General features: G+C 37.2%; 1 protein-coding gene across 2 annotated transcripts in view; it reads right to left on the bottom strand.

Moving 5' to 3' along the window:
- The window catches only part of SCAPER (S-phase cyclin A associated protein in the ER), a 583,444-nt gene that overhangs the window by 530,242 nt on the left and 27,050 nt on the right, over positions 1–26,152 (bottom strand). For both annotated transcript variants that reach the window (XM_025390645.1, XM_025390644.1), the window contains exons 3-4: positions 15,243–15,360; positions 4,155–4,225 (exon numbers count right to left, since the gene is read on the bottom strand). Coding sequence is in view for 1 of the 2 variants with exons in the window: in XM_025390644.1 (XP_025246429.1) it covers positions 4,155–4,225; positions 15,243–15,360 (189 nt within the window). In the remaining variant the exon portion in view is untranslated. The remainder of the gene's footprint in view (positions 1–4,154; positions 4,226–15,242; positions 15,361–26,152) is intronic.

A 26,152-nucleotide genomic window follows, 5' to 3' on the forward strand; every position in this document is an offset into this window, starting at 1 on the left:
TCCTGATACCAAAATCTGGCCAAGACACAACACAAAAAGAAACTTCACGCCAATATCTTTGATGAACATTGACACAAAAATCCTCAACAAAATACCTGCAAACCAAATTCAGCAGTACATTAAAAAGCTAATCCACCAAAATCAAGTAGGCTTCATCCCCGGGATATAAGGTTGCTTCAACATAGGCAAATCAATAAATGTGATTCATCACATAAACAGAACTAAAGGAAAAAAAACCACATTGTTATCTCAATGGATGCATAAAAAGCTTTCAATATAACAACATATCTTCATGTTAAAAACTCTCAATAAATTAGGTATTAAAGGAACATACCACAAAATAGTAAGAGCCATCTATGACAAAGCCACAGCCAACATCGTACTGAACAGAGAAAAGCTGGAAGCATTCCCCTTGAAAACTGGCACAAAACAAAGATGCCTTTTCTCACCTCTCCTATTCAATACAGTATTAGAAGTCCTGGCAAGAGCCATCAGGCAAGAGAAAGAAATAAAGGGCATCCAAATAGGAAGGGAGGAAGTCAAAATATCCATTTACAGATGACTTGATTCTATGTATCTAGAAAACCCATAGTCTCAGTACAAAAGCACCTTCAACTGATAAACAACTTCAGCAAAGTTTCAGGATACAAAATCACTGTACAAAAAGTCATTAGCATTCTTCCTGTAATCCCAGCACTTTGGGAGGCCGAGGCAGGCTGATCATGAGGTCAGGAAATCGAGACCATTCTGGCCAATGTGGTGAAACCCTGTCTCTACTAAAAATACAAAAATTAGCTGGGCGTGGTGGCATGCACCCGTAGTCCCAGCTACTCAGGAGGCTGAGGCAGAAGAATTGCTTGAACCCGGGAGGCAGAGGTTGTGGTGAGCAGAAATCGTGCCACTGCACTCCAGCCTGGTGACAAAGCGAGACTCCATCTCAAAACAAAAAAACAAAAACAAAAAAGTCATTAGCATTCTTATACACAACAACAGCCAAGCCGAGAGTCAAATCAGGAATGCAATCCAATTCAAAATTGCGACAAAAAAGAATAAAATACCTAGAAATACAGCTAACCAGGGAGGAGAAACATCTCCACAACAAGAATTACAAAACACTGCTCAAAGAAATCAGAGATGACAAGAACAAATGGAAAAACATCCAATGCTCATGAGTAGGAAGAATCAATATCATGAAAACAGCCATACTACCCAAAGCAATTTACAGATTCAATGCTATTCCCATTAAACTACCAACAACATTCTTCACAGAATGAGAAAAAGCTATTTAAAATTCACGTGGAACCAAAAAAACGCCCAAATAGCCAAGGCAATCCTAAATTAAAAAAATAAAGCGCTAGAGGAATGAATGCTACCCAACTTCAAACTATGCTATAAGGCTACAGTAACCAAAACAGCATGGTACTTGTACAAAAACAGACACAAAGACCAATGAAACAGAAGAGACAGCCCAAAAATAAGGCCACACACCTACAACTATCTGATCTTTGACAAAGCTGACAAAAACAAGATATGGGGAAAGGACTCTCTATTCAATAAATGGTGTTGAGATAACTGGGTTGCCATATGCAGAAGACTGAAACTAGACCCCTCCCTTACACCATATACAAATATCAACTCAAGATGGATTAAAGACTTAAATGTAAAACCCAAAACTATAAAAATCCTGGAAGACAACTGGCAATACCATCCTGGACACAGGAACATGCATAGGAAGATTTCTTGACAAAGACACCGAAAGCAATTGACACAAAAGCAAAATTTGACACATGGGATCTAATTAAACTTAAGAGCTTCTGCACAGCGAAAAAAAAAGTAAACAACTTACAGAATGGGAGGAAATTTTTGCAAACTATGCATCTGACAAAGGTTTAATAAATATCTGGCATCTATAATAAATGTAAACATATTTACAAGATAAAAACAAACAACCCCATTAAAAAGTAGGCAAAGAACACAAACTCTTTTCTAAAGAAGTCATACATGCAGCCAATAAGTATATGAAAAAAAGCTCAGTATCACTGTTCACTAGAGAAATGCAAATCAAAATCACAATGAGATACCATTTCACACCAGTCAGAATGGCTATTACTAAAAAGTCGAAAAGCAACAGATCTTGGCAAGGTTGTGGAGATAATACTTATATGCTATTGCTGAGAGTGTAAATTAATTCGGCCATTATGGAAAGAAGTATGGTGATTCCTCAAAGAGCTAAAAACAGAAATACCATTCAACCCATTACTGGGTATATTACCAGAGGAATATAAATCATTCTACCATAAAGACACATGCACATGAATGTTCACTGCAGCACTATTCACAACAGCAAAGACATGGAATCAACCTAAATGCCCATCAACAACAGATTGGATAAAGAAAATTTGGTGTATATATATATATATGATGGAATACTATGTACCCATAAAAAAAGAACAAGATCATGTATTTTGCTGGAACATGGATGAAGCTGGAGGCCATTATCCTTAGCAAACTATTGCAGAAACAGAAAACCAAATACTGCATGTCCTCACTTACGAGAGCTAAATTATAAGAACTCATGAACATAAAGAAGGGATCAACAAACAGACAGGCCTCCTTGAGGGTGGGAGGAAAAAGAGGAAGAGCAAAAATAACTATTGGGTACTAGGCTTAGTACACGCGTGATGAAATAATCTGTACAACAAACCCCCGTGAAACGAGTTTACCTATATAACAAACCTGCACATGTACCCCTGAACCTAAAATAAAGGTTAAAATACATATACATAGATAAGAAATATATACATGTGTATATATATGTATATATGTTATATGTGTATATTAAACCATATATGTGTATATATTTTTAACCTTTTTTACAAATATATGCATATAAAATCATTGGTGCCTTTGTGTGTGGGGACGGGGGATTCTTTGTGAAGTCACAATGATATCATGATTAGAAGTCCATGTTTTTCTCATATGAAATTTTATTTTACATAATACATACTATATACTTAAAAATATCAAAATAATTGTCCAAAAAATCAAAAATCAGCCAGGCACAGTGGTGTACACCTCTGGTCCCAGCCACTCTGGAGGCTGAGGTGGGAGAATTACTTGAGCCCAGGAGGTCAAGTGATTCTGTGAGCTGTGATTGTGCCACTGTACTCAGCCTGGGCAACAGTGGGACCTTATCTCAAAAAATTAAATTAAATTAAATTAATAAAATAAAATAACAACACCTATGAAAAGTTCAGAGAAAATAACTATGGATTAAAAAACTAACTATAATTATGCTAAACACCTTCAAAAGATAAAGTAGGCTTGTGTTCTCCAAAATTTTATTACAGCAATTCAAAATTTTTGTATTCTAAATATCTTTACTATCCTACAACCTAAAGGCATCACTATATCAAGAAAGAAAATCATAAAAGAACTGGCAAACATGGAAGGCACAGCAGAGGAGTTAAGAGCATAAACTGTGGAAATTAACTGCCAAGGGCTGAACGTGGTGGTTCATGCCTGTAATCCCAGCACTTTGGGAGGCCAACACGGGCGGATCACTTGAGGCCAGGAGTTTGGGACCAGCCTGGCCAACATGGTGAAACCCTGTCTCTACTAAAAACATAAAAATTAGCCAGGTGTGGTGACACATGACTGTAGTCCCAGGTACTAGGGTGGCTGAGGCACAAGAACTGCCTGAACCCAAGAGGAAGAGGGTTCAGTGAGCCAAGATCACACCACTGCACTCCAGCCTGGGCAACAGGGTGAGACTGTCTCAAAGAAAAAAATAAATAAATAAAAAGAAAAGAAATTAACTGCCTGGGTTCAAATGCTGGCTGTGTCATTTACTAGTAAGCTACATGCCTTCTCTCTGTCTCAGTTTCTTTTTGTAACAAAACTTCAATGTAAGTGAGGATAACTGTGATGCTTACATCAAAGGGTACGAGAACCAAATACATTAATATCTGTGAAGTATTTAGTACAAATCAGTCACACTGATTACTATACACATATTTGTTTTTAAAAAGTACACTAAATTTTTATTTAGATAAATAATATTCAAATCCTGCAAAATAAGATTTTCATAATTTATAATACATTCAGAAATTGAAATTAAAAGTAAATAAGTAAAAAAGTTATAGATGCTGTACCTGTTTAGTAGTTTTATGAGTGCCTTGAATTGTCCTCTTAGATTTTCCACCAGTTTGATATTTAGGTTTTCCTTCAAGGCAAGAAAAAAATAAATATGTAGATATATGGAATGATAGATAATATAAAATTGAACTATAGGTAATTAGATAATGTAAACCTAAACTACTCAAATCATTCAGGTATACTAACATTTAATCTCCTTCCAGAGACCACAGTATAGTACAGTCTGTTCATGGTCAATATAAATCAATATAATTAAAACAACAACCACAAAAAATTTCCAAAGTCCCAGAGACTGTTATTATTGAATATCTTTCTCTGAACAGGAATAAATCAACATCTTAAAGAAGTCAAATACTCTAACAACTTTTAAAAACAAAGTCCAGTTACTGGTACTCCTCAACTTATATACAAATCTGGAAATAGTTCTCTAAGTTCAAATTTCATTTCAACAATAAAATTAAGACTATATGTTTTCTATATAAAACCCCAATATTTTGTTTTAATTTATGATATATGAAATGCACAATTTCATTGTGAAAAGTGAGGTTTCAGTTCTTTGTATTTTCTCACCCATTCTTTTTATAAGAAAGACACTACTGTTTTGTAATTACTATTCTCAACAGCAATTCAAAACAGAAATAAAATTCTTCTTTTTTTTTTTTTTTTACTTTTATTTTAGGTCCAGAGGCACATGTGCAGGTTTGTTATACAGACAAATTACGTTTCACAGGGGTTTGGTGCACAGATTATTTCATCACCCAGGTAATTAGCATAAGTAACTGATAAGTAGTTTTTCAATCTTCACTCTCCTCCCACTCTCTACCCTAAAGTAGGCCCTGATGTCTTTTGCTCCCTTCTTCGTGTCCATGTGTATGTACTCAATGTTTAGTTCCCACTTATAAGTGAGAACGTGCAGTATTTGGTTTTCTGTTCTTGCATTAGTTCACTTAGGATACTGATCTCCAGCTCCATCCTTATTGCTGCAAAGAACATGATTTCATTCTTTTTATGGCTATATAGTAGTCCATGGTGTATATATGTACATTTTCTTTATCCAGTCTACCATTGATGGCCATTTAGGTTTATTCCATGTTTTTGCTATTGTAAGCAGTGCTGTGATGAACATACACGTACATGTATCTTTATGGTAGAACAATTTATATTCTTTGAGTATACACCCAGTAATTAGACAGCTGGGTCAAATGGTAGTTCTGTTTTTAATTCTTTGAGCAATCACCAAAGTGCTTTCCACAATGGTCAAACTAATTTACATTCTCACCAGCAGTGTGTAAGTGTTCCTTTTTCTCTGCAACCTCTCCAGCATTTCAAAATAGGAATAAAATTCTATAAGGTATAACAGAATAATTTTCCTTTCTGCAAAATAATTTTGGGGCCAGGTCCCCTGAAGCAGTATAAATGAGCCATAACACACAGGTACCTAGCTATCAACTTATCCGACATAAGTGGGACACCCTCACCGTTCCACCAGGGGTGAAGGGAAAGAATGCTACAGTAACCTACAGAGCCCCATCCTTTAATTACATAAAACAATGTACCAGCAAGTTTTTTTAGAATATCCAGCAGAAAAACCAGCTTAGAATAAGCACAAGCTGGGAGGGCGGAGCAAGATGGCCGAATAGGAACAGCTCCAGTCTCCAACTCACGGCGCGAGCGACACAGAAGACCGGTGATTTCTGCATTTTCAACTGAGGTACTGGGTTCATCTCATTGGGGAGTGCCGGATGATCGGTGCTGGTCAGCTGCTGCAGCCCGACCAGCGAGAGCTGAAGCAGGGCGAGGCATTGCCTCACCTGGGAAGCGCAAGGGGGAAGGGAGTCCCTTTTCCTAGCCAGGGGAACTGAGACACACAACACCTGGAAAATCGGGTAACTCCCACCGCAATACTGCGCTTTAAGCAAACAGGCACACCAGGAGATCATATCCCACACGTGGCCGGGAGGGTCCCACACCCACGGAGCCTCCCTCATTGCTAGCACAGCAGTCTGTGATCTACCGGCAAGGCAGCAGCGAGGCTGGGGGAGGGGCGCCCGCCATTGCTGAGGCTTAAGTAGGTAAACAAAGCTGCTGGGAAGCTCCAACTGGGTGGAGCTCACAGCAGCTCAAGGAAACCTGCCTGTCTCTGTAGACTCCACCTCTGGGGACAGGGCACAGTAAACAATAAACGCAGCAGAAGCCTCTGCAGACGCAAACGACTCTGTCTGACAGCTTTGAAGAGAGCGGTGGATCTCCCAACACGGAGGTTGAGATCTGAGAAGGGACAGACTGCCTGCTCAAGTGGGTCCCTGACCCCTGAGTAGCCTAACTGGGAGACATCCCCCACTAGGGGCAGTCTGACACCCCACACCTCACAGGGTAGAGTACATCCCTGAGAGGAAGTTTCCAAAGCAAGAATCAGACAGGTACACTCGCTGTTCAGAAATATTCTATCTTCTGCAGCCTCTGCTGCTGACACCCAGGCAAACAGGGTCTGGAGTGGACCTCAAGCAATCTCCAGCAGACCTACAGCTGAGGGTCCTGACTGTTAGAAGGAAAACTATCAAACAGGAAGGACACCTACACCAAAACCCCATCAGTACATCACCATCATCTAAGACCAGAGGCAGATAAAACCACAAAGATGGGGAAAAAGCAGGACAGAAAAGCTGGAAATTCAAAAAATAAGAGCGCATCTCCCCCGGCAAAGGAGCACAGCTCATCGCCAGCAACGGATCAAAGCTGGATGGAGAATGACTTTGACGAAATGAGAGAAGAAGGCTTCAGTCCATCAAATTTCTCAGAGCTAAAGGAGGAATTACGTACCCAGCGCAAAGAAACTAAAAATCTTGAAAAAAAAGTGGAAGAATTGATGGCTAGAGTAATTAATGCAGAGAAGGTCATAAACGAAATGAAAGAGATGAAAACCATGACACGAGAAATACGTGACAAATGCACAAGCTTCAGTAACCGACTCGATCAACTGGAAGACAGAGTATCAGCGATTGAGGATCAAATGAATGAAATGAAGCCAGAAGAGAAACCAAAAGAAAAAAGAAGAAAAAGAAATGAACAAAGCCTGCAAGAAGTATGGGATTATGTAAAAAGACCAAATCTACGTCTGATTGGGGTGCCGGAAAGTGAGGGGGAAAATGGAACCAAGTTGGAAAACACTCTTCAGGATATCATCCAGGAACACTTCCCCAACCTAGTAGGGCAGGCCAACATTCAAATCCAGGAAATACAGAGAACGCCACAAAGATACTCCTCGAGAAGAGCAACTCCAAGACACATAATTGCCAGATTCACCAAAGTTGAAATGAAGGAAAAAATCTTAAGGGCAGCCAGAGAGAAAGGTCGGGTTCCCCACAAAGGGAAGCCCATCAGACTAACAGCAGATCTCTCGGCAGAAACTCTACAAGCCAGAAGAGAGTGGGGGCCAATATTCAACATTCTTAAAGAAAAGAATTTTAAACCCAGAATTTCATATCCAGCCAAACTAAGTTTCATAAGTGAAGGAGAAATAAAATCCTTTACAGATAAGCAAATGCTTAGAGATTTTGTCACCACTAGGCCTGCCTTACAAGAGACCCTGAAGGAAGCACTCAACATGGAAAGGAACAACTGGTACCAGCCATTGCAAAAACATGCCAAAATGTAAAGACCATCGAGGCTAGAAAGAAACTGCATCAACTAACGAGCAAAATAACCAGTTAATATCATAATGGCAGGATCAAGTTCACACATAACAATCTTAACCTTAAATGTAAATGGACTAAATGCTCCAATTAAAAGACACAGACTGGAAAACTGGATAAAGAGTCAAGACCCATCAGTCTGCTGTATTCAGGAGACCCATCTCACACGCAGAGACATACATAGGCTCAAAATAAAGGGATGGAGGAAGATTTACCAAGCAAATGGAGAACAAAAAAAAGCGGGAGTTGCAATACTAGTCTCTGATAAAACAGACTTTAAACCATCAAAGATCAAAAGAGACAAAGAAGGCCATTACATAATGGTAAAGGGATCAATTCAACAGGAAGAGCTAACTATCCTAAATATATATGCACCCAATACAGGAGCACCCAGATTCATAAAGCAAGTCCTTAGAGACTTACAAAGAGACTTAGACTCCCATACAATAATCATGGGAGACTTCAACACTCCACTGTCAACATTAGACAGATCAACGAGACAGAAAGTTAACAAGGATATCCAGGAATTGAACTCATCTCTGCAGCAAGCAGACCTAATAGACATCTATAGAACTCTCCACCCCAAATCAACAGAATATACATTCTTCTCAGCACCACATCGTATTTACTCCAAAATTGACCACGTAATTGGAAGTAAAGCACTCCTCAGCAAATGTACAAGAACAGAAATTGTAACAAACTGTCTCTCAGACCACAGTGCAATCAAACTAGAACTCAGGACTAAGAAACTCAATCAAAACCGCTCAACTACATGGAAACTGAACAACCTGCTCCTGAATGACTACTGGGTACATCACGAAATGAAGGCAGAAATAAAGATGTTCTTTGAAACCAATGAGAACAAAGATACAACATACCAGAATCTCTGGGACACATTAAAAGCAGTGTGTAGAGGGAAATTTATAGCACTAAATGCCCACAAGAGAAAGCAGGAAAGATCGAAAATTGACACTCTAACATCGCAATTAAAAGAACTAGAGAAGCAAGAGCAAACACATTCGAAAGCTAGCAGAAGGCAAGAAATAACTAAGATCAGAGCAGAACTGAAGGAGATAGAGACACAAAAAACCCTCCAAAAAATCAATGAATCCAGGAGTTGGTTTTTTGAAAAGATCAACAAAATTGACAGACCACTAGCAAGACTAATAAAGAAGAAAAGAGAGAAGAATCAAATAGACGCAATTAAAAATGATAAAGGGATATCACCACCGACCCCACAGAAATACAAACTACCATCAGAGAATACTATAAACACCTCTACGCAAATAAACTGGAAAATCTAGAAGAAATGGATAATTTCCTGGACACTTACACTCTTCCAAGACTAAACCAGGAAGAAGTTGAATCCCTGAATAGACCAATAGCAGGCTCTGAAACTGAGGCAATAATTAATAGCCTACCAACCAAAAAAAGTCCAGGACCAGATGGATTCACAGCTGAATTCTACCAGAGGTACAAGGAGGAGTTGGTACCATTCCTTCTGAAACTATTCCAATCAATAGAAAAAGAGGGAATCCTCCCTAACTCATTTTATGAGGCCAACATCATCCTGATACCAAAGCCTGGCAGAGACACAACAAAAAAAGAGAATTTTAGACCAATATCCCTGATGAACATCGATGCAAAAATCCTCAATAAAATACTGGCAAACCGGATTCAGCAACACATCAAAAAGCTTATCCACCATGATCAAGTGGGCTTCATCCCTGGGATGCAAGGCTGGTTCAACATTCACAAATCAATAAACATAATCCAGCATATAAACAGAACCAAAGACAAGAACCACATGATTATCTCAATAGATGCAGAAAAGGCTTTTGACAAAATTCAACAGCCCTTCATGCTAAAAACGCTCAATAAATTCGGTATTGATGGAACGTACCTCAAAATAATAAGAGCTATTTATGACAAACCCACAGCCAATATCATACTGAATGGGCAAAAACTGGAAAAATTCCCTTTGAAAACTGGCACAAGACAGGGATGCCCTCTCTCACCACTCCTATTCAACATAGTGTTGGAAGTTCTGGCTAGGGCAATCAGGCAAGAGAAAGAAATCAAGGGTATTCAGTTAGGAAAAGAAGAAGTCAAATTGTCCCTGTTTGCAGATGACATGATTGTATATTTAGAAAACCCTATTGTCTCAGCCCAAAATCTCCTTAAGCTGATAAGCAACTTCAGCAAAGTCTCAGGATACAAAATTAATGTGCAAAAATCACAAGCATTCTTATACACCAGTAACAGACAAACAGAGAGCCAAATCAGGAATGAACTTCCATTCACAATTGCTTCAAAGAGAATCAAATACCTAGGAATCCAACTTACAAGGGATGTAAAGGACCTCTTCAAGGAGAACTACAAACCACTGCTCAGTGAAATCAAAGAGGACACAAACAAATGGAAGAACATACCATGCTCATGGATAGGAAGAATCAATATCGTGAAAATGGCCATACTGCCCAAGGTAATTTATAGATTCAATGCCATCCCCATCAAGCTACCAATGAGTTTCTTCACAGAATTGGAAAAAACTGCTTTAAAGTTCATATGGAACCACAAAAGAGCCCGCATCTCCAAGACAATCCTAAGTCAAAAGAACAAAGCTGGAGGCATCACGCTACCTGACTTCAAACTATACTACAAGGCTACAGTAACCAAAACAGCATGGTACTGGTACCAAAACAGAGATATAGACCAATGGAACAGAACAGAGTCCTCAGAAATAATACCACACATCTACAGCCATCTGATCTTTGACAAACCTGAGAGAAACAAGAAATGGGGAAAGGATTCCTTATTTAATAAATGGTGCTGGGAAAATTGGCTAGCCATAAGTAGAAAGCTGAAACTGGATCCTTTCCTTACTCCTTATACGAAAATTAATTCAAGATGGATTAGAGACTTAAATGTTAGACCTAATACCATAAAAATCCTAGAGGAAAACCTAGGTAGTACCATTCAGGACATAGGCATGGGCAAAGACTTCATGTCTAAAACACCAAAAGCAACGGCAGCAAAAGCCAAAATTGACAAATGGGATCTCATTAAACTAAAGAGCTTCTGCACAGCAAAAGAAACTACCATCAGAGTGAACAGGCAACCTACAGAATGGGAGAAAATTTTTGCAATCTACTCATCTGACAAAGGGCTAATATCCAGAACCTACAAAGAACTCAAACAAATTTACAAGAAAAAAACAAACAACCCCATCAAAAAGTGGGCAAAGGATATGAACAGACATTTCTCAAAAGAAGACATTCATACAGCCAACAGACACATGAAAAAACGCTCATCATCACTGGCCATCAGAGAAATGCAAATCAAAACCACAATGAGATACCATCTCACACCAGTTAGAATGGCGATCATTAAAAAGTCAGGAAACAACAGGTGCTGGAGAGGATGTGGAGAAATAGGAACGCTTTTACACTGTTGGTGGGACTGTAAACTAGTTCAACCATTATGGAAAACAGTATGGCGATTCCTCAAGGATCTAGAACTAGATGTACCATATGACCCAGCCATCCCATTACTGGGTATATACCCAAAGGATTATAAATTATGCTGCTATAAAGACACATGCACACGTATGTTTATTGCAGCACTATTCACAATAGCAAAGACTTGGAATCAACCCAAATGTCCATCAGTGACAGATTGGATTAAGAAAATGTGGCACAGGGGGCCGGGTGCGGTGGCTCAAGCCTGTAATCCCAGCACTTTGGGAGGCCGAGACGGGCGGATCACGAGGTCAGGAGTTCGAGACCATCCTGGCTAACACGGTGAAACCCCATCTCTACTAAAAAATACAAAAAACTAGCCGGGCGAGGTGGCAGGCGCCTGTAGTCCCAGCTACTCGGGAGGCTGAGGCAGGAGAATGGCATAAACCCGGGAGGCGGAGCTTGCAATGAGCTGAGATCTGGCCACTGCACTCCAGCCTGGGCGACAGAGCGAGACTCCGTCTCAAAAAAAAAAAAAAAAAGAAAATGTGGCACATATACACCATGGAATACTATGCACCCATAAAAAAGGATGAGTTTGTGTCCTTTGTAGGGACATGGATGCAGCTGGAAACCATCATTCTTAGCAAACTATCACAAGAACAGAAAACCAAACACCGCATGTTCTCACTCATAGGTGGGAACTGAACAATGAGATCACTTGGACTCGGGAAGGGGAACATCACACACCAGGGCCTATCGTGGGGAGGGGGGAGGGGGGAGGGATTGCACTGAGAGTTATACCTGATGTAAATGACGAGTTGATGGGTGCAGCACACCAACATGGCACAAGTATACATATGTAACAAACCTGCACGTTATGCACATGTACCCTACAACTTAAAGTATAATAATAATAAATAAATTAAAAAAAAGAAAAAAAGAATAAGCAGAAGCTGTAATGTACCAGCAGGTTTTTAGAATATGCAGCAGAAAAACCAGCCTAGAAACAAAAATAATATGAAGCAGAGAACTTTTTTAAGTGGAATTATCCTCAGAAGCACTTAAGTATACATTGTAATCATAAAACAGAACAAGTTGCTATTAAAAACTTAGTTTTTAATCGCCTATATGTGGCAAAGCTTTAACAATATAAAATAATCCTTAACAAAAATTGTAAATGTTAATATTCTTCTTTTGTCATCATTACTACAGATATTCAGAAAGTTCTAATTATCTGTGCTTACAGTTTTTTGGTTTTTCTTTCTTTTTTAAGATGCAGTCTCACTCTGTGCCCCAGGATGGAGTGCAGTGGCGCAATCTGGGCTCACTGCAACCTCTGCCTCCCAGGTTCAAGCCTCACGAGCAGCTGGCATTACAGGCGCCCACTGCCATGCCCAGCTAATTGTTTTGTATTTTAGCAGAGACAAGGTTTCACCGTGTTGCCCAACCTGGTCTCGAACTCCTGAGCTCAGGCAATCTACCTGCCTTGACCTCCTAAAGTGCTAGGATTACAGATGTGAGCCACTGCGCCCAGCCTGTGCTTACAGTTGTATTATGTTACAATAGTCACAAATGAAGCTTTAAAATTGTACTGGCCAATTATTTATGTTCTTATATGAAAAATCAGATTATGTACAGATGTTTATTATATTTTCTTTGTTTTTTGAATAGAAACAACTTTAATAGAAACACCTTTGAACTATTTTATGTTCAGAATAACCCATGGAAAATGAGATAATACAATTTCATATAAAAATATTTATAATACACAGCAACCACAAAATACTTTTTTTACTTCTATAATAAATCATGTTGATATGTACTTTTATCAAAGAAATGAAGTAAGAGTAAGCTCCTTGTGAAAAGATTAGCTGTTAAGAAGTTGAATTGCAAAAGATAAATCCAATTTTCCCCTCTATTTGATAGTTTTTATGATTCAAAATAACTGCTCTCTAAAAATAGCTAGGAAAACTAAGAAAGAAAAGCTACAGGGGAAGACAGGTCCAAGCAGGCATTTTAAAATACCATAATACCTCCATAATTAAAATAGTATGGCACTCACACATGAATTAGGTAAACAGACTAGTAGAACGGAATACAATTACATATGGAAATTCACTCTACAGAAAAGGTGGAATCTCAAATAACTGGGGCAAAGATAAACTTCATAGTAAGTTATGCTGAGGCAACTTGTTAGCTATAAGGAAAAAGATAAAATTAGATCCATACCACACACTATGTGTAAGAATAAACTACAAATGGGTCAGAGGACCAAATGTAAAAAGGATAAAGATTTAAAACATTTTTTAAAGAAAATTTTAAATAAAATAAAGTGTAAAAATAAATTTAAAAGAATAAAACAGGTGAATTCTTGTTTAGCTTGAAACACCTTGTGTAAAGATGTTTTTAAAGAATGGAAACATGATTAGAACATGCCACAAGGAACAGGAGCCAAGTTAAAGGGTCTCCCATTTGAAAAATCGAGAACAATCTGAGCATCAAAATAGAGTAATTGTACCCCATTAAATACCATAAGAAGCCACGAGTCCATACAAACTGAAAATATGAATACATACATACATACATATAAAAATAAAGAGGAGATGCTAAAGCTCTTCCTTATATTAGAAGGCTAACAAATGCAGAAGGAATGATGGAGTTAACAAATCACCACTTTGCAACCACCAGAGGTATAACTAGAAGCTAAAAGTAGTGAGTGTACTGTTTCAACAAAAACAGGATATTTACACAGTTTCAAACTATCTTACCAAAAATTACTCATTAGTTACATAGGAAAAAATTAGTTACTTTACAGTAGAGAAATTTGGCAGACAACACTTAAAGCAACTGATTAAATTAATGAGACAGTTATCATGAACTTCCTCTGATAACTAAAAAGGACACATCATTTCTATAGAATTCCTACTAAAAACACATACCCGAATCTAGTCATGAAAAGATATCAGACAAACCTAACTATGAGGAGTATTCTACAAGCCCTCAGAAAGTTTCAAAGTGAAGTCTCCTGAAGTGTATGCCAATCTCCTGACTTCTGTATCTCCATCCAGTCTTCAACATCCCCAGAAACAGTTGCTTCACACTGCCTCTAGCCATTAAAGGGAGGGGGGAGATTTTTTTTTTCTAGTTCAAATAATAATAATGAAAACTAAAGAAGTAACTTCTATTTTCTAAAGTATTACATTAAATTGCACCTAATTATGATACATATGATTTTTTTAAAATCTTTTTATTTTTATAAGAATTTAATAAAAGAAAAAACCTAAATGTCCATTTTCATACTGCTTATAAAGAACTGCCTGAAACTGGGTAATTTATAAAGGAAAGGGCTTTAATTGACTCATAGTTCAGCATGGCTGGGGAGGCCTCAGGAAACTTGCAATCATGGTGGAAGGAGAAGGGCAAGCAAGGCACCTTCTTTACAAGGCAGCAGGAAGGAGAAGTACCGAGTGTAGGGGAAAGAGCCTCTTATAAAACGATCACATTTCATGAGAACTCACTCACTGTCATGAGAACAGCATGGGGGAAACCGCCCCTATGATCCAATTACCTCCACATGGTCTCTCCCTTGACATGTGGGGATTACGGGGATTATAATTCAAGGTGAGATTTGGGTAGGGAGACAAAGTCTAATCATATCACTAAATCTCTTATCACTTTAAAAAGCCCTAATCTGCCAGTCATAACACAATAAACCCAATTTCAAATTTCACTATTACCTGAAAAAGCAAAACTAACTGTAAGGCTTTTATAAAGCCATGTGTGTATAAAAGCAACAAAAAATCATTTCTTATTTAACATACTAATCAGCCCCAAGAGGCCTAATTGCAAACGGTTTTCAGTCTATCTATTTAGGACTAATTACATCCTTCTTATTTACAAAAATGAAACTAATTTTTTAAATACATACCATCATCATCTTTGCTTTCTAGTGGAACACTCCAAGCTATTAGGTTTCTTGCTGTACGACCCTCCTCTGCAACTATTCTCCTTACTTTGTCATGACTATTGGAGCGCTGGAATGAAGCCTATGTATGGAAAAAATGGTACTTATTAGATTATTAGATATTACATAAGTCAAAATATATAATATATTTAACAAAGTCATTAGTTCTCACATTTTTCTCAAAAAGAAAACACTTAAAACTAATTTGGGATTTGGTAGGTTGTTAAACAGAGAAGAGAAAGTCACAAGTCTTTTTTAGATCTAAAAACACTGAGTTTTGTAACTCTAAAAAATAAACAAATTATTTAAATAATAAATATAATCTAAGGTTTGAAAAGTGGCCTAAAGAGCACAAACACTGCTGTGGACTAATATCTGCACCATCCCTTACGCATCAACAAGTCCAAGTGTGAAAGAGACCAGTTTTCACAAACATCCTATATATTTCCCCTAAAAGACCTCTTCAGCATAAAATATTTTGGAAAATCCTTTTTTTATTCCCTAAAGTAAGTCAACATTCAGTTTTTAGCTACATAATTTTATCTCCTAGTTATTAGGATTCAAATAATAATTGCTGTTAACAGGTAAATTTAAATTGCAATTTTTAAAACTCAAACTACTGCACAGAATATGTGTAATTTCTTGCTTGCTCTAGCCCCGCCTGGCCTAAAAACACGAGCCTACAGGTTCAGCCCCACCAACAACCTGTGCCAGCTGGGAGCCAGGTCCAGTAAAATAAAGGAAATTGCTTCCCCACTAATGAATGTCATATCAAAATAGTCTGTTTTCATAAGCCAAGTATCTGTGAGAAGAAAGAGATCATAAAGCACCCATATGAACACAAGGATACAGCCTGTTTATCTAATCCTTAAATCTGTGTAGGCAACCTGCCTCTTTGTGAAACAAGTTCACCACTGGGCCAGCCCAAAATCCCAGTCCAATTAGTAGGTGCCTCCATGCCCTTCTATAGTTCTTGCCAGCCTGGATTTTTAGATATCCTGGAATCCTAAGGCACAATACATTTAACAAGGTAATTACTATGTGCAAAAATATCAAGAGACTGAGGAGAATATAAAGAAATATAAAGTATTGTGCTTGTCCTCAAAGAGCTAACAATCCAAGCCAATGAAGCAAACATGTAAGAGTAAAAAATAATACATGAATTAACAAGTATAGTAGGTAGTCTCCAAAGATGCCCCCCTTGGCTCCAGTGAACCACACCTGCTGGTGTTCATGTCCTCATGTAATCCACTCCCCTTGAATATGCCTCTCTGACTTGCTTTCTGACCAATAAAATGAGGCAGAAAGGACACTGCATAACTTCTGAGACTAGGTCATTAGAAGCTTTGCAGCCTCCACCCAGTCTCTTAGAATGCGCCCTCTCTTAAAATCCAGCTGTCATTATCGGGGGAACTCAACCCGGATAATTCAACGTGGGTCCTTTTCTATTTTCCCTAAGTGTCAGCCGGTCTGTGAAATAAAGGGAAATAGTACAAAAGAGACAAATTTTGAAGCTGGGTGTCCGGGGGAGACATCACGTTGGCAGGTTCTGTGATACCCCCCAAGCCACAAAACCAGCAAGCGTTTATTAGTGATTTTCAAAAGGGGAGGGAGTGTACGAATAGGGTGTGGGTCACAGAGATCACATGCTTCACAAGGTAATAAAATATTACAAGGCAAATGGAGGCAGGGCGTGATCACAGGACAGGGGCGAAATTAAAATTGCTAATGAAGTTTTGGGCACACGTTGTCATTGATAACATCTTATCAGGAGACAGGGTTTGACAGCAGACAACCAACCGGTGGGACCAAAATGTATTAGGTGGGAATTTCCTCATCCTAATAGGCCTGGGAGCGCTATGGGAGACCGGGGTTTATTTCATCCCTTACCTACAACCGTAAAAAACAGATGTCCCCAGAGCGGCCACTTTAGAGATCTCCCCCTAGGAACGCATTCTCTTTCTCAGGGATGTTCCTTGCTGAGGAAAAGAATTCAGCAACATTTCTCCTATTTGCTTCTGAAAGAAGAGAAATATGGCTCTGTTCCGCCCGGCTCTCAGGCAGCCAGACCTAATGGTTATCTCCCTTGTTCCCTGAACATCGCTATTATCCTGTTCTTTTTTCAAGGTGCCCAGATTTCATACTGTTTAAACAATTTGTGCTGTTAACACAATCATCACAGAGTCCGGAGGCAACATACATCCTCAGCTTACAAAGATGATGGGATTAAGAGATTAAAGACAGGCATAGGAAATCACAAGAGTATTGACTGGGGAAGTGATAAGTGTCCATGAAATCTTCATAATTTATGTTCAGAGACTGCAGTAAAGACAGGCGTAAGAAATTATAGAAGTATTAATTTGGGGAACTAATAAATGTCCATGAAATCTTCACAATTTACATTCTTCTGCCATGGCTTCAGCCAGTCCCTCCATTCAGGGTCCCTGACTTCCCGCAACAGTCATGCCATGAGAAGCCCAAGCCACAAGTAGAGAGACCACACATGGGCAGCACTCTGGTTGACAGGCCCTAGCTGAACTCCCAGAGGACAGCATCCTCTGCCCATTGTGTGAGTGAGCCATTTTGGACATTCCAGCCCAGCTGAGCCCCTAGAAAACTGCTGCCATGCCAGTACCCAAGCCAACATCACATCACAAAAACCACCCAGTCAACTCACAGAATGAGACAATAGGAACTAGATGAATGCACCCTAACACACAATACACACACCTGGAACTATCTGTATACAGATACTAAAAACCGTGAGTTTACACTGATTGATTTCAATCCTATGCCACAGGGCTCATTTCAGCCTTTCTCTTTGCTTGTTTGAAACTTCTTTCTCCAACATAAGATCCCAAGTTTTCATTATCTACAATCTATTTACTTATCTGTTCAATTCTAATATATACACAAAGTAGTTTCAGAATTGCTAACCCATACTCCTATGAGAAACACATTTACTAACTACATTACAGCATTTATGTATGGTTCTTATCTTTAACCTTACAATAAATTAATGTTTGCCAAAATCATGTAATTAGTTCTCATCTTCCCCTGGGAGTATGTTACTATTTGCCTTCCAGTTTGGATTCTCCCCACCTACTGGTTAATTTTTATTCTTTTGGGGAATATGTGAAGAAAAAGCACCACATTATTTTCAAATGAAGGAAATTAATGAGCAGCATTACTTCAGGGAAAGAAAAAAAGTCACTATCGTACACTCTAGAGCAAGGGTCAGCAAAGATTTTCTACAAAGGGCCAGATAATAAATATTTTTTTTACTTCAGGCTTTGCAGGCCATAAGATCTCTGTAACAACTACTCGATTTTGCCATTTTATGTGAAGCAGCATAGTCAATATGTAAACAAATAATGTGGCTGTATGGTAACAAGCCAACTGTGAGATAAACAGATACATATTACTCGTTATTCTGAAATAAATTCAAATTACTGAAAAGTTCTAAATTCACACAAAGAATATCAAACATACCCTCACACATTTTTTCCTGAAGCATTTGAGAACAATCTGCAGTTATATTCCTTGGCAGTAAATACTTCACTATGTATTTTATATATGTAAGGATACTCTCCTATATCACTATACCATAACTAACAAAATCAGGAGATTATCGCTGACACAGAATTATTATTTAAACTACAGCAGCATTTAAATTTCACCAACCATCCCATTAATCTCTTTGACAGTATAAAATAAAGTTGAGAAAAAGGTATAAGCCCAGTTCTCCCAGAAACTCTGCAAACCCCAAAAAGGATAAATTGTACAAAGAAAACCACACTTAAGCATTGCACAGAAAAACTGATAACATGAAACAAAGAAAAAAGTCTTAAGAGTACAAAGGAGAGGGAAAAATCAACTCATTACCTTTAAAGCAACAGCAATAAGACTGACAGCCTTGCATTGTCCAGGAAGCAATAAAAGTAATAATTTATAATAAACTCTAATAAATTGATAACTTATTGCCTATTTAGTGGTATAGTAGGGTCAAAATCCTGACTGAAAAAGGTTCAAAACAGAATGATGAGAAAAATGGAGAGAGTATTAAGATACTTTGAGTTTCGTCATAAAGGAGAACAAAGAAATAAACAGAATGGATTTTTAAGGTAAGTGATAGTACATACTTTCATACTGATTGGAATGATCCAGTACAGAGAGAAATTGTGTTATGATAGGAAAGAGAGAATGACAATAGGTGCTAAATCTGTGAGTGACAGGAATCAGGTTTCAGTACAAAAATGAGTAACTAACCAACTAATATCCAAACTACTAAAAAAAAACAAAGATTACATTCTTCTACTCTAATTCTCTGTGATGAGAGTCTAATCCAGAACTTGTCACTTTTTACGTCTTTAACATAAACATCTGTACCCACATTCCTTCATTCCTCTGACCTTACCCTGAATATCCATGTGTCATCTACTTACCTGACTCATTAAGCTTTCACTGAAACTCACTGTCACTGTCCAAACCCCATTCAGTGTCCTCTAGATTTGCAAGTCACTTCTCTACTCATTCCCATACTTTCCAATCAACGTAACACCAGAAAACCTCCTCGTTTAGCTTAAGCACTTCTCCCATTAAGTATTAGTCAGTGCTATCTAACTTACACTGGCATCTATCATTTAGGTTAGCTAAGCATTGTTCTAACCAAGAGTATCACAGTTGTTTCCAGGCCAAATGAACAAGTATAAATAGGTGGCCTACTTTTCAGCTCTATTTCAGATAATTCCCTTACACAATCACCAAACATCCTGTGAGAGAGAGAGAGAAAGAGACAGAGTGAGAGTGTGTGTGTGTGGGGGGGGGGGGGGTCATAAAATTCACTATGCCATACATTATACTCTAAGTCAAGAGTCTTCACAAAATAATGAGTTTCCAAGAACTAAAATGGATAATCACAAAATAGCAATGTTGTAACACTAGACCAGAAAACTTCAAATCTAATATTCTTTACTTCCATAAACATTTCAGCTCCACTATCAATTTTACCAAGTTGGCTCTTTTGTATTTAGTATATATACATAGATACACATTCAAAGAAAAACCACTAGTTCAAGACTTTGATTTTATTCTTAGTTTCAATACTTAATAAGCAAAAACATCGTAACTACTCATCTTACTACAAGATCTGATTGAAAATCATTTTTCATTTTAAAGCACAGATGCTTTTTGTAATATATGCTGTATGGACTCCTTTCAGTAAAAACCCAAAAATTCTAATGATTTTTAGTAATCCAATTCTTATAAAAATGTCAGTAGTAATGTAAATAAAATAGTTTTAAGCATTTTAATATCAGTATCAGGGTTTGAAATCCAATAAATGGTTCTGAGATACTTCATAAAATAGATGTTTATTTCAAACAGTATTTTTTTTTTAACCTAGGTTATTTTCTCACAGGAGTCTTCAACAAAATATGTGTATTTTCATCCAAAGTCACAGTGTGCCACCTAGTGCTGTATGGAGATTTTACAGAGACCTGTTCAAATACTTAATGTTTCGATTAAAAGTACCAGTCTTCAGTGTAAGTTTTTATGTTCAAATCTTACAGTACACAATCTAAGAAAGTAAGTGTTTAGAATAGTCACCAAAGAGGCTAGGTACTTCTAAGACTTGCTCCCAAATAAACTTCTTTCTCTTAGGTTTAAAATATCTAAATAATTTCAATTTTAACAACTTTTCCCACGATCTTGAAAAGGTTACAAGTACTGTTTACTAAATATATATCTGTCTCCATAAAACTTTCTACTTTATACAACTTCTTCAAAATCCATTCATACCACTACCTGCCCATAAAATGAAATTCTTATATCTTTTTTCCAATGTTTTTCAGCTTTCTGAATAATTCAGAGAAGAACCTTTCTCTTAAATTCCCACTACTAAAGCCCTTAATACTTTGGGTAGTATGAAGATAAGATTACTAATCATGAAGCTTACCTGAGAAACCATATAATCAGTATAATTTCCCTAATATTACAGAATAAGCTGGAATCCTGTTCAGTAATTTATGATAACTTTATCAGTTTTTACCAGTATTTCACACCATCTAAAGGTAAAACCATAGATAAACTAAGGATGGCTAAACTATTATAAGGGGGAAACAACTTCTCTCTTGTATGAGCTACTCTGTTCTGGAGCCTCTGTTAGAGCTCACTAGCCTATACCCTAAATAATATATCAAGTCTTATCGAGTCTATCTCCTAAACACAACTGGAGAATGTAAATCCACTACCATCACCCTAGTCCAAGCCATCATCATCTCAAATCTAAATTATTAATACTGTATCAGCCTCCATGACAGAGACTACAACATGCATCAAAACCACTTGCTTTCTTTCCTGTCACAAAGCTAGACAACACCTTCCAGTCTTTCTTGCAGACAGATGGCCATGTGACTTCTGCATGCTAGAATATAGGGGGAAATGAGGTAAGCTATGTCCAGATCTGATTTATTTTTTTTTAAAGCCTCCTGCATCATCGGCTATGCTCTCTCCCTCAGTTCACCACTTACTGGCCAGATGCACAGGATCTAGCAGGACTCTCTAAAGAATGACAGAGTCAAAAGATAAAAAAAAAATTTAGTCCCATCAAAATGTGGAAAGGTCACATGCTGAATACCTACACTGAACTATTAAGTGAACAAGAAATACACTACTAATCTGTTGGTTCCCCTTCCAGTTATGAAACCATAAAAGGCATCCACATTGAAAAGGAAGAAGTCTAATTAGCCTCGTTTGCAGATGACATCTTTTACTTAGAAAAATATAAAGACAGTCAGGTGTGGTGGCTTACACCTGTAATCCCAGCACTTCGGGAGGCAGAGGCAGGGGAACTGCTTCAGCCCGGGAGCTCAAAGCTGCAGCGAGCTATGATTGCACCATTGCACTCCAGCCTGGGTGACAGAGTGAAACACTGTCTCAAAAAAAAAAAAAAAAACCAAAAAACCTAAAGACTCCACCAAAATATGTTAGAACTAATTAACAAATTCAATAAAGGTAGAGGATACAAAATCAACATACAAAAACCAACAGTGAACAATTCAAAAAAGAAAATCAAGAAAGCAATCCCATTTACGACAGTTACAAACAACATAAAATATCTTAGAATCAATTTAAGCAAAAAAGGGAAAGATCTAGACTGATGAAAGAGAATAAGGCTATAAAAAATGGAAAGGTATTTCATGCTTATGAAATGGAAGAATACTGTTAAAACAACAATACTACCCAAAGCAATTACAGACTCAATGTAATCCCTTATCAAAATATCAATGACATTCTTTACAGAAATAGAAAAAAAAAATCCTAAAACTTATATGGAACACAAAATACCCCAAACAGCCAAAACAAACCTCAGCAAAAAGAATAAAGCTGGAGACATCCCAGTACCTGACTATAGTAACAAAATCAGCATGATACTGGCATAAAAACAAACACACAGACCAATGGAACAGAATAGAGAACCCAGAAATAAACATATGCATTTACAGCCAAGTAATCTTTGACAAAATTGACAGGAACATACACCAGGGAAAGAACACCCTATTCAATAAATGGTGCTGGAAAAACTGGATAACTTTATGCAAAAAAATAAAGTTCCTATCTCTCACCATACCAAAAAATCAAATCAAAATAGATTAAAAACTTCAAGGTAAGACCTGAAACTATGAAACTACTAAAAGAAAACTTGTCTGGGTAAAGATAACTTGTCTAGGTAAAGACTTGTTTGTGTAAGATCTCAAAAGCACAGGCAACGAAAACAAAAACAGACAAATGAGACTATATTAACTAAAAGGATTCTGCACAACAAAGGAAATAATCAACAAAGAGACAATCCACAGAATGGAAGAAAATATTTGGAAACTACCCATCTAATAAGAGATTAATAACCAGAACATATGAGGAGCTCCAACAACTCACTAGCAAAACACAAATAATCCAAATTAAAAATGGGCAAAAGATCTAAATAGACATTTCTCAAAAGAAGGTATACAAAATGGCCAACAGATATATGAAAAAAGACTCATCACTAATCACCACAGAAAGGCAAATCAAAACTACAATGAAGTATCATCTCACCCAGTTAAAATGGTTTTTATCAAAAAGCCAGGCAATAACATGCCACCGAGGATGTGGAAAAAGAGTACACTACTAGTGGAAATGAAAATTAGTATGCCATTACAGAGAACAGTATGAAAGTTCCTCAAAAAAACTAAAAATAGACTCGACATATGATCCAGCAATTCCACTACTGGGTATATATCCAAAATAAAGGAAACTTTAATCAAAAAGATATCTGCACTCCCATGTTTACTGCATCACTATTCACATACATGGAATCAACCTAAGTGCCCATCAACAGATGAATAAAGAAAATGTATTACATATACAAAGTCGAATATCATTCAGCCATGAAAAAGAATAAAATCCTGTCATTTACAACAATATAGATGGAACTGGAGGTCATTACGTTAAGTGAAAAAAGCCAAGCATAGAAAGAGAATTATCACATGTTCTCCCTATATGTTGGAGCTAAAAAAGTGGATCTCATGAAAATATTGAGTAGACTGGTAGTTACCCAAGGCCAGGAAAAGTAGTGGAGTGGGGTGGGAGGGGATAAAAAGTTGATTAACCGGTACAAATATATGGTTGGATAGAAAAAATAAGACCTGGTGTTAGATAGATCAGAGGGGTGACTATAGTTATAATTCTTTATTATGCATTTCAAAATAGCTAGAAGAGAATAATTTGAATATTTCCAGTATAAAAAGACATATTTAGGTTGACAGATACAACCAAGTATACTAATTTGATCTTAACAAATGATATGAATGTAACCAATTATCACATGTACCCCCAAATTATGTACATCTCTTATGCAGCAATAAAATAAGTTATTACTGGGCATACTAGAAAACAAGTCCAAAGACTAAAAACCAAGAAAAAATACAAAAAATGAGAATATACCCACACATGAGCCAGGTAATAAAAGTTATCAGAAATAGATTTTAAAGTAACTCTAATTAATATGAATTGAAAATAAAAGGATTGAAATTTTCTGCAGAAAACTAGATACCTTAAAAAAATCAAGTAGAGGCCGGGCGCGGTGGCTCAAGCCTGTAATCCCAGCACTTTGGGAGGCCGAGACGGGCGGATCACGAGGTCAGGAGATTGAGACCATCCTGGCTAACACGGTGAAACCCCGTCTCTACTAAAAAAATACAAAAAACCAGCCGCGCGAGGTGGCGGGGCCTGTAGTCCCAGCTACTCTGGAGGCTGAGGCGGGAGAATGGCGTAAATCCGGGAGGCGGAGCTTGCGGTGAGCTGAGATCCGGCCACTGCACTCCAGCCTGGGCGACAGAGCGAGACTCTGTCTCAAAAAAAAAAAAAAAAAAAAAAAAAACAAGTAGAAATTACAAAACTGAAAAATGAAAAAACTGAAATTAAGAACTCAATGAATGGTTTAACAAGAAATTAGTGAATTAGACTAAAACATCCCAATGAAAACAGGAAAAAAAAATAGAAAAGAGCAAAAGAGACATAAAAAATTTTTAAAAAGATCAAACATAGAAGCAAAAACTGAAATCTGAGGAAAAGAGAAACAAAAATGGGATAAGAGCACATAAAGGCTAAGAACTTTCCAAAACTAACAAAAAAGATCATACCATGAATCAACAGGCACTATGAATAAAATTGTGATTTTTTTAATAAAAAAAGTAAAATAAAGAGACAAACGATAGACATATTAGGGTAAAAAAGTACTGACAACCAAAACAAAAAAAGAAAGAAAACCTTAGAAGTAATCACAAGTAACCTTAAATTAATAAGAATAAAACTGACAAGTGACATTCTATAATAGAAACAATAAACGCAAGCCAATAAAATAATACCTTCAAAGTGAAAAAACTAAATAACTGCCACACAGAAATATGTCAAAATATCTATTTAAAAACTAATAAAAGGGCCGGGAGCCATGCCTCACACCTGTAATCCCAGCACTTTGGGAGGCCGGGATATACTTTGTTTTTCGTATCTTTAAAATTTCATAAGATTATAGTACTTTCATACAGTTTGCATTTATACTCTTTTATTCATATTTTTACTGTTTTTTGGTGTTCATTTGCATGCAAACCTAGATTATTATACTGCATTAGTTATAATAGTATAATATAGTATATATAGTACATAATGTAGTATAATAGTAGAATGTAGGTTTACATGCAAACCTAGATTATTATACTATATTATTATACTAGATTAGAAAACTTTTTATACTAGAAAACAGTAATTTTCTTTCAGTACTTTAAAGGTGCTCCACTGTTTAATGACATTTATCATGTCTGTTTGTTGGAAAATCAGCTGAGTTTTTTTGTCACCCCTTTGAAGGTAATGAGCTCTTATTGTCTCTGTACACTCTTAAGATTTTCTTTGTTTCAGGTTTTCATCAGTTTTTCTGTGATATACTTATGTTTGGTTTTCTTTGTATTTATCCTGCTTAGGGGTTTGTAGAGCTTCTGGGAGAATTTGGCTGATAGCTTTTGTCAGTTTTAAAGCCATTCTCTTTCAAATTTTTTTTCTGCTCCAATTTTTTTTTGAGACGGAGTCTCGTTCTGTCACCCAAGCTGGAGTGCAGTGGTGCAATTTCAGCTCACTGCAACCTCTGCCTCCTGTGAATATAAATTCAATGTTATATTGAAAGTCCTAGTCTGTGTAATAAGGTGAGAAAAAGAATAAAACAGGGAAATTACAAGCTGAACCTACAGCAGCTTGTTACACTAGAAAGTATAGAAATGCTCAAAGAATAACATGGACATACCAAATAAACTTGGCTGGGTACAGTGATTCACAACTGTAATTCC

Source organism: Theropithecus gelada, chromosome 7a (assembly GCF_003255815.1).
Source record: "Theropithecus gelada isolate Dixy chromosome 7a, Tgel_1.0, whole genome shotgun sequence".
NCBI lineage: Eukaryota > Metazoa > Chordata > Mammalia > Primates > Cercopithecidae > Theropithecus > Theropithecus gelada.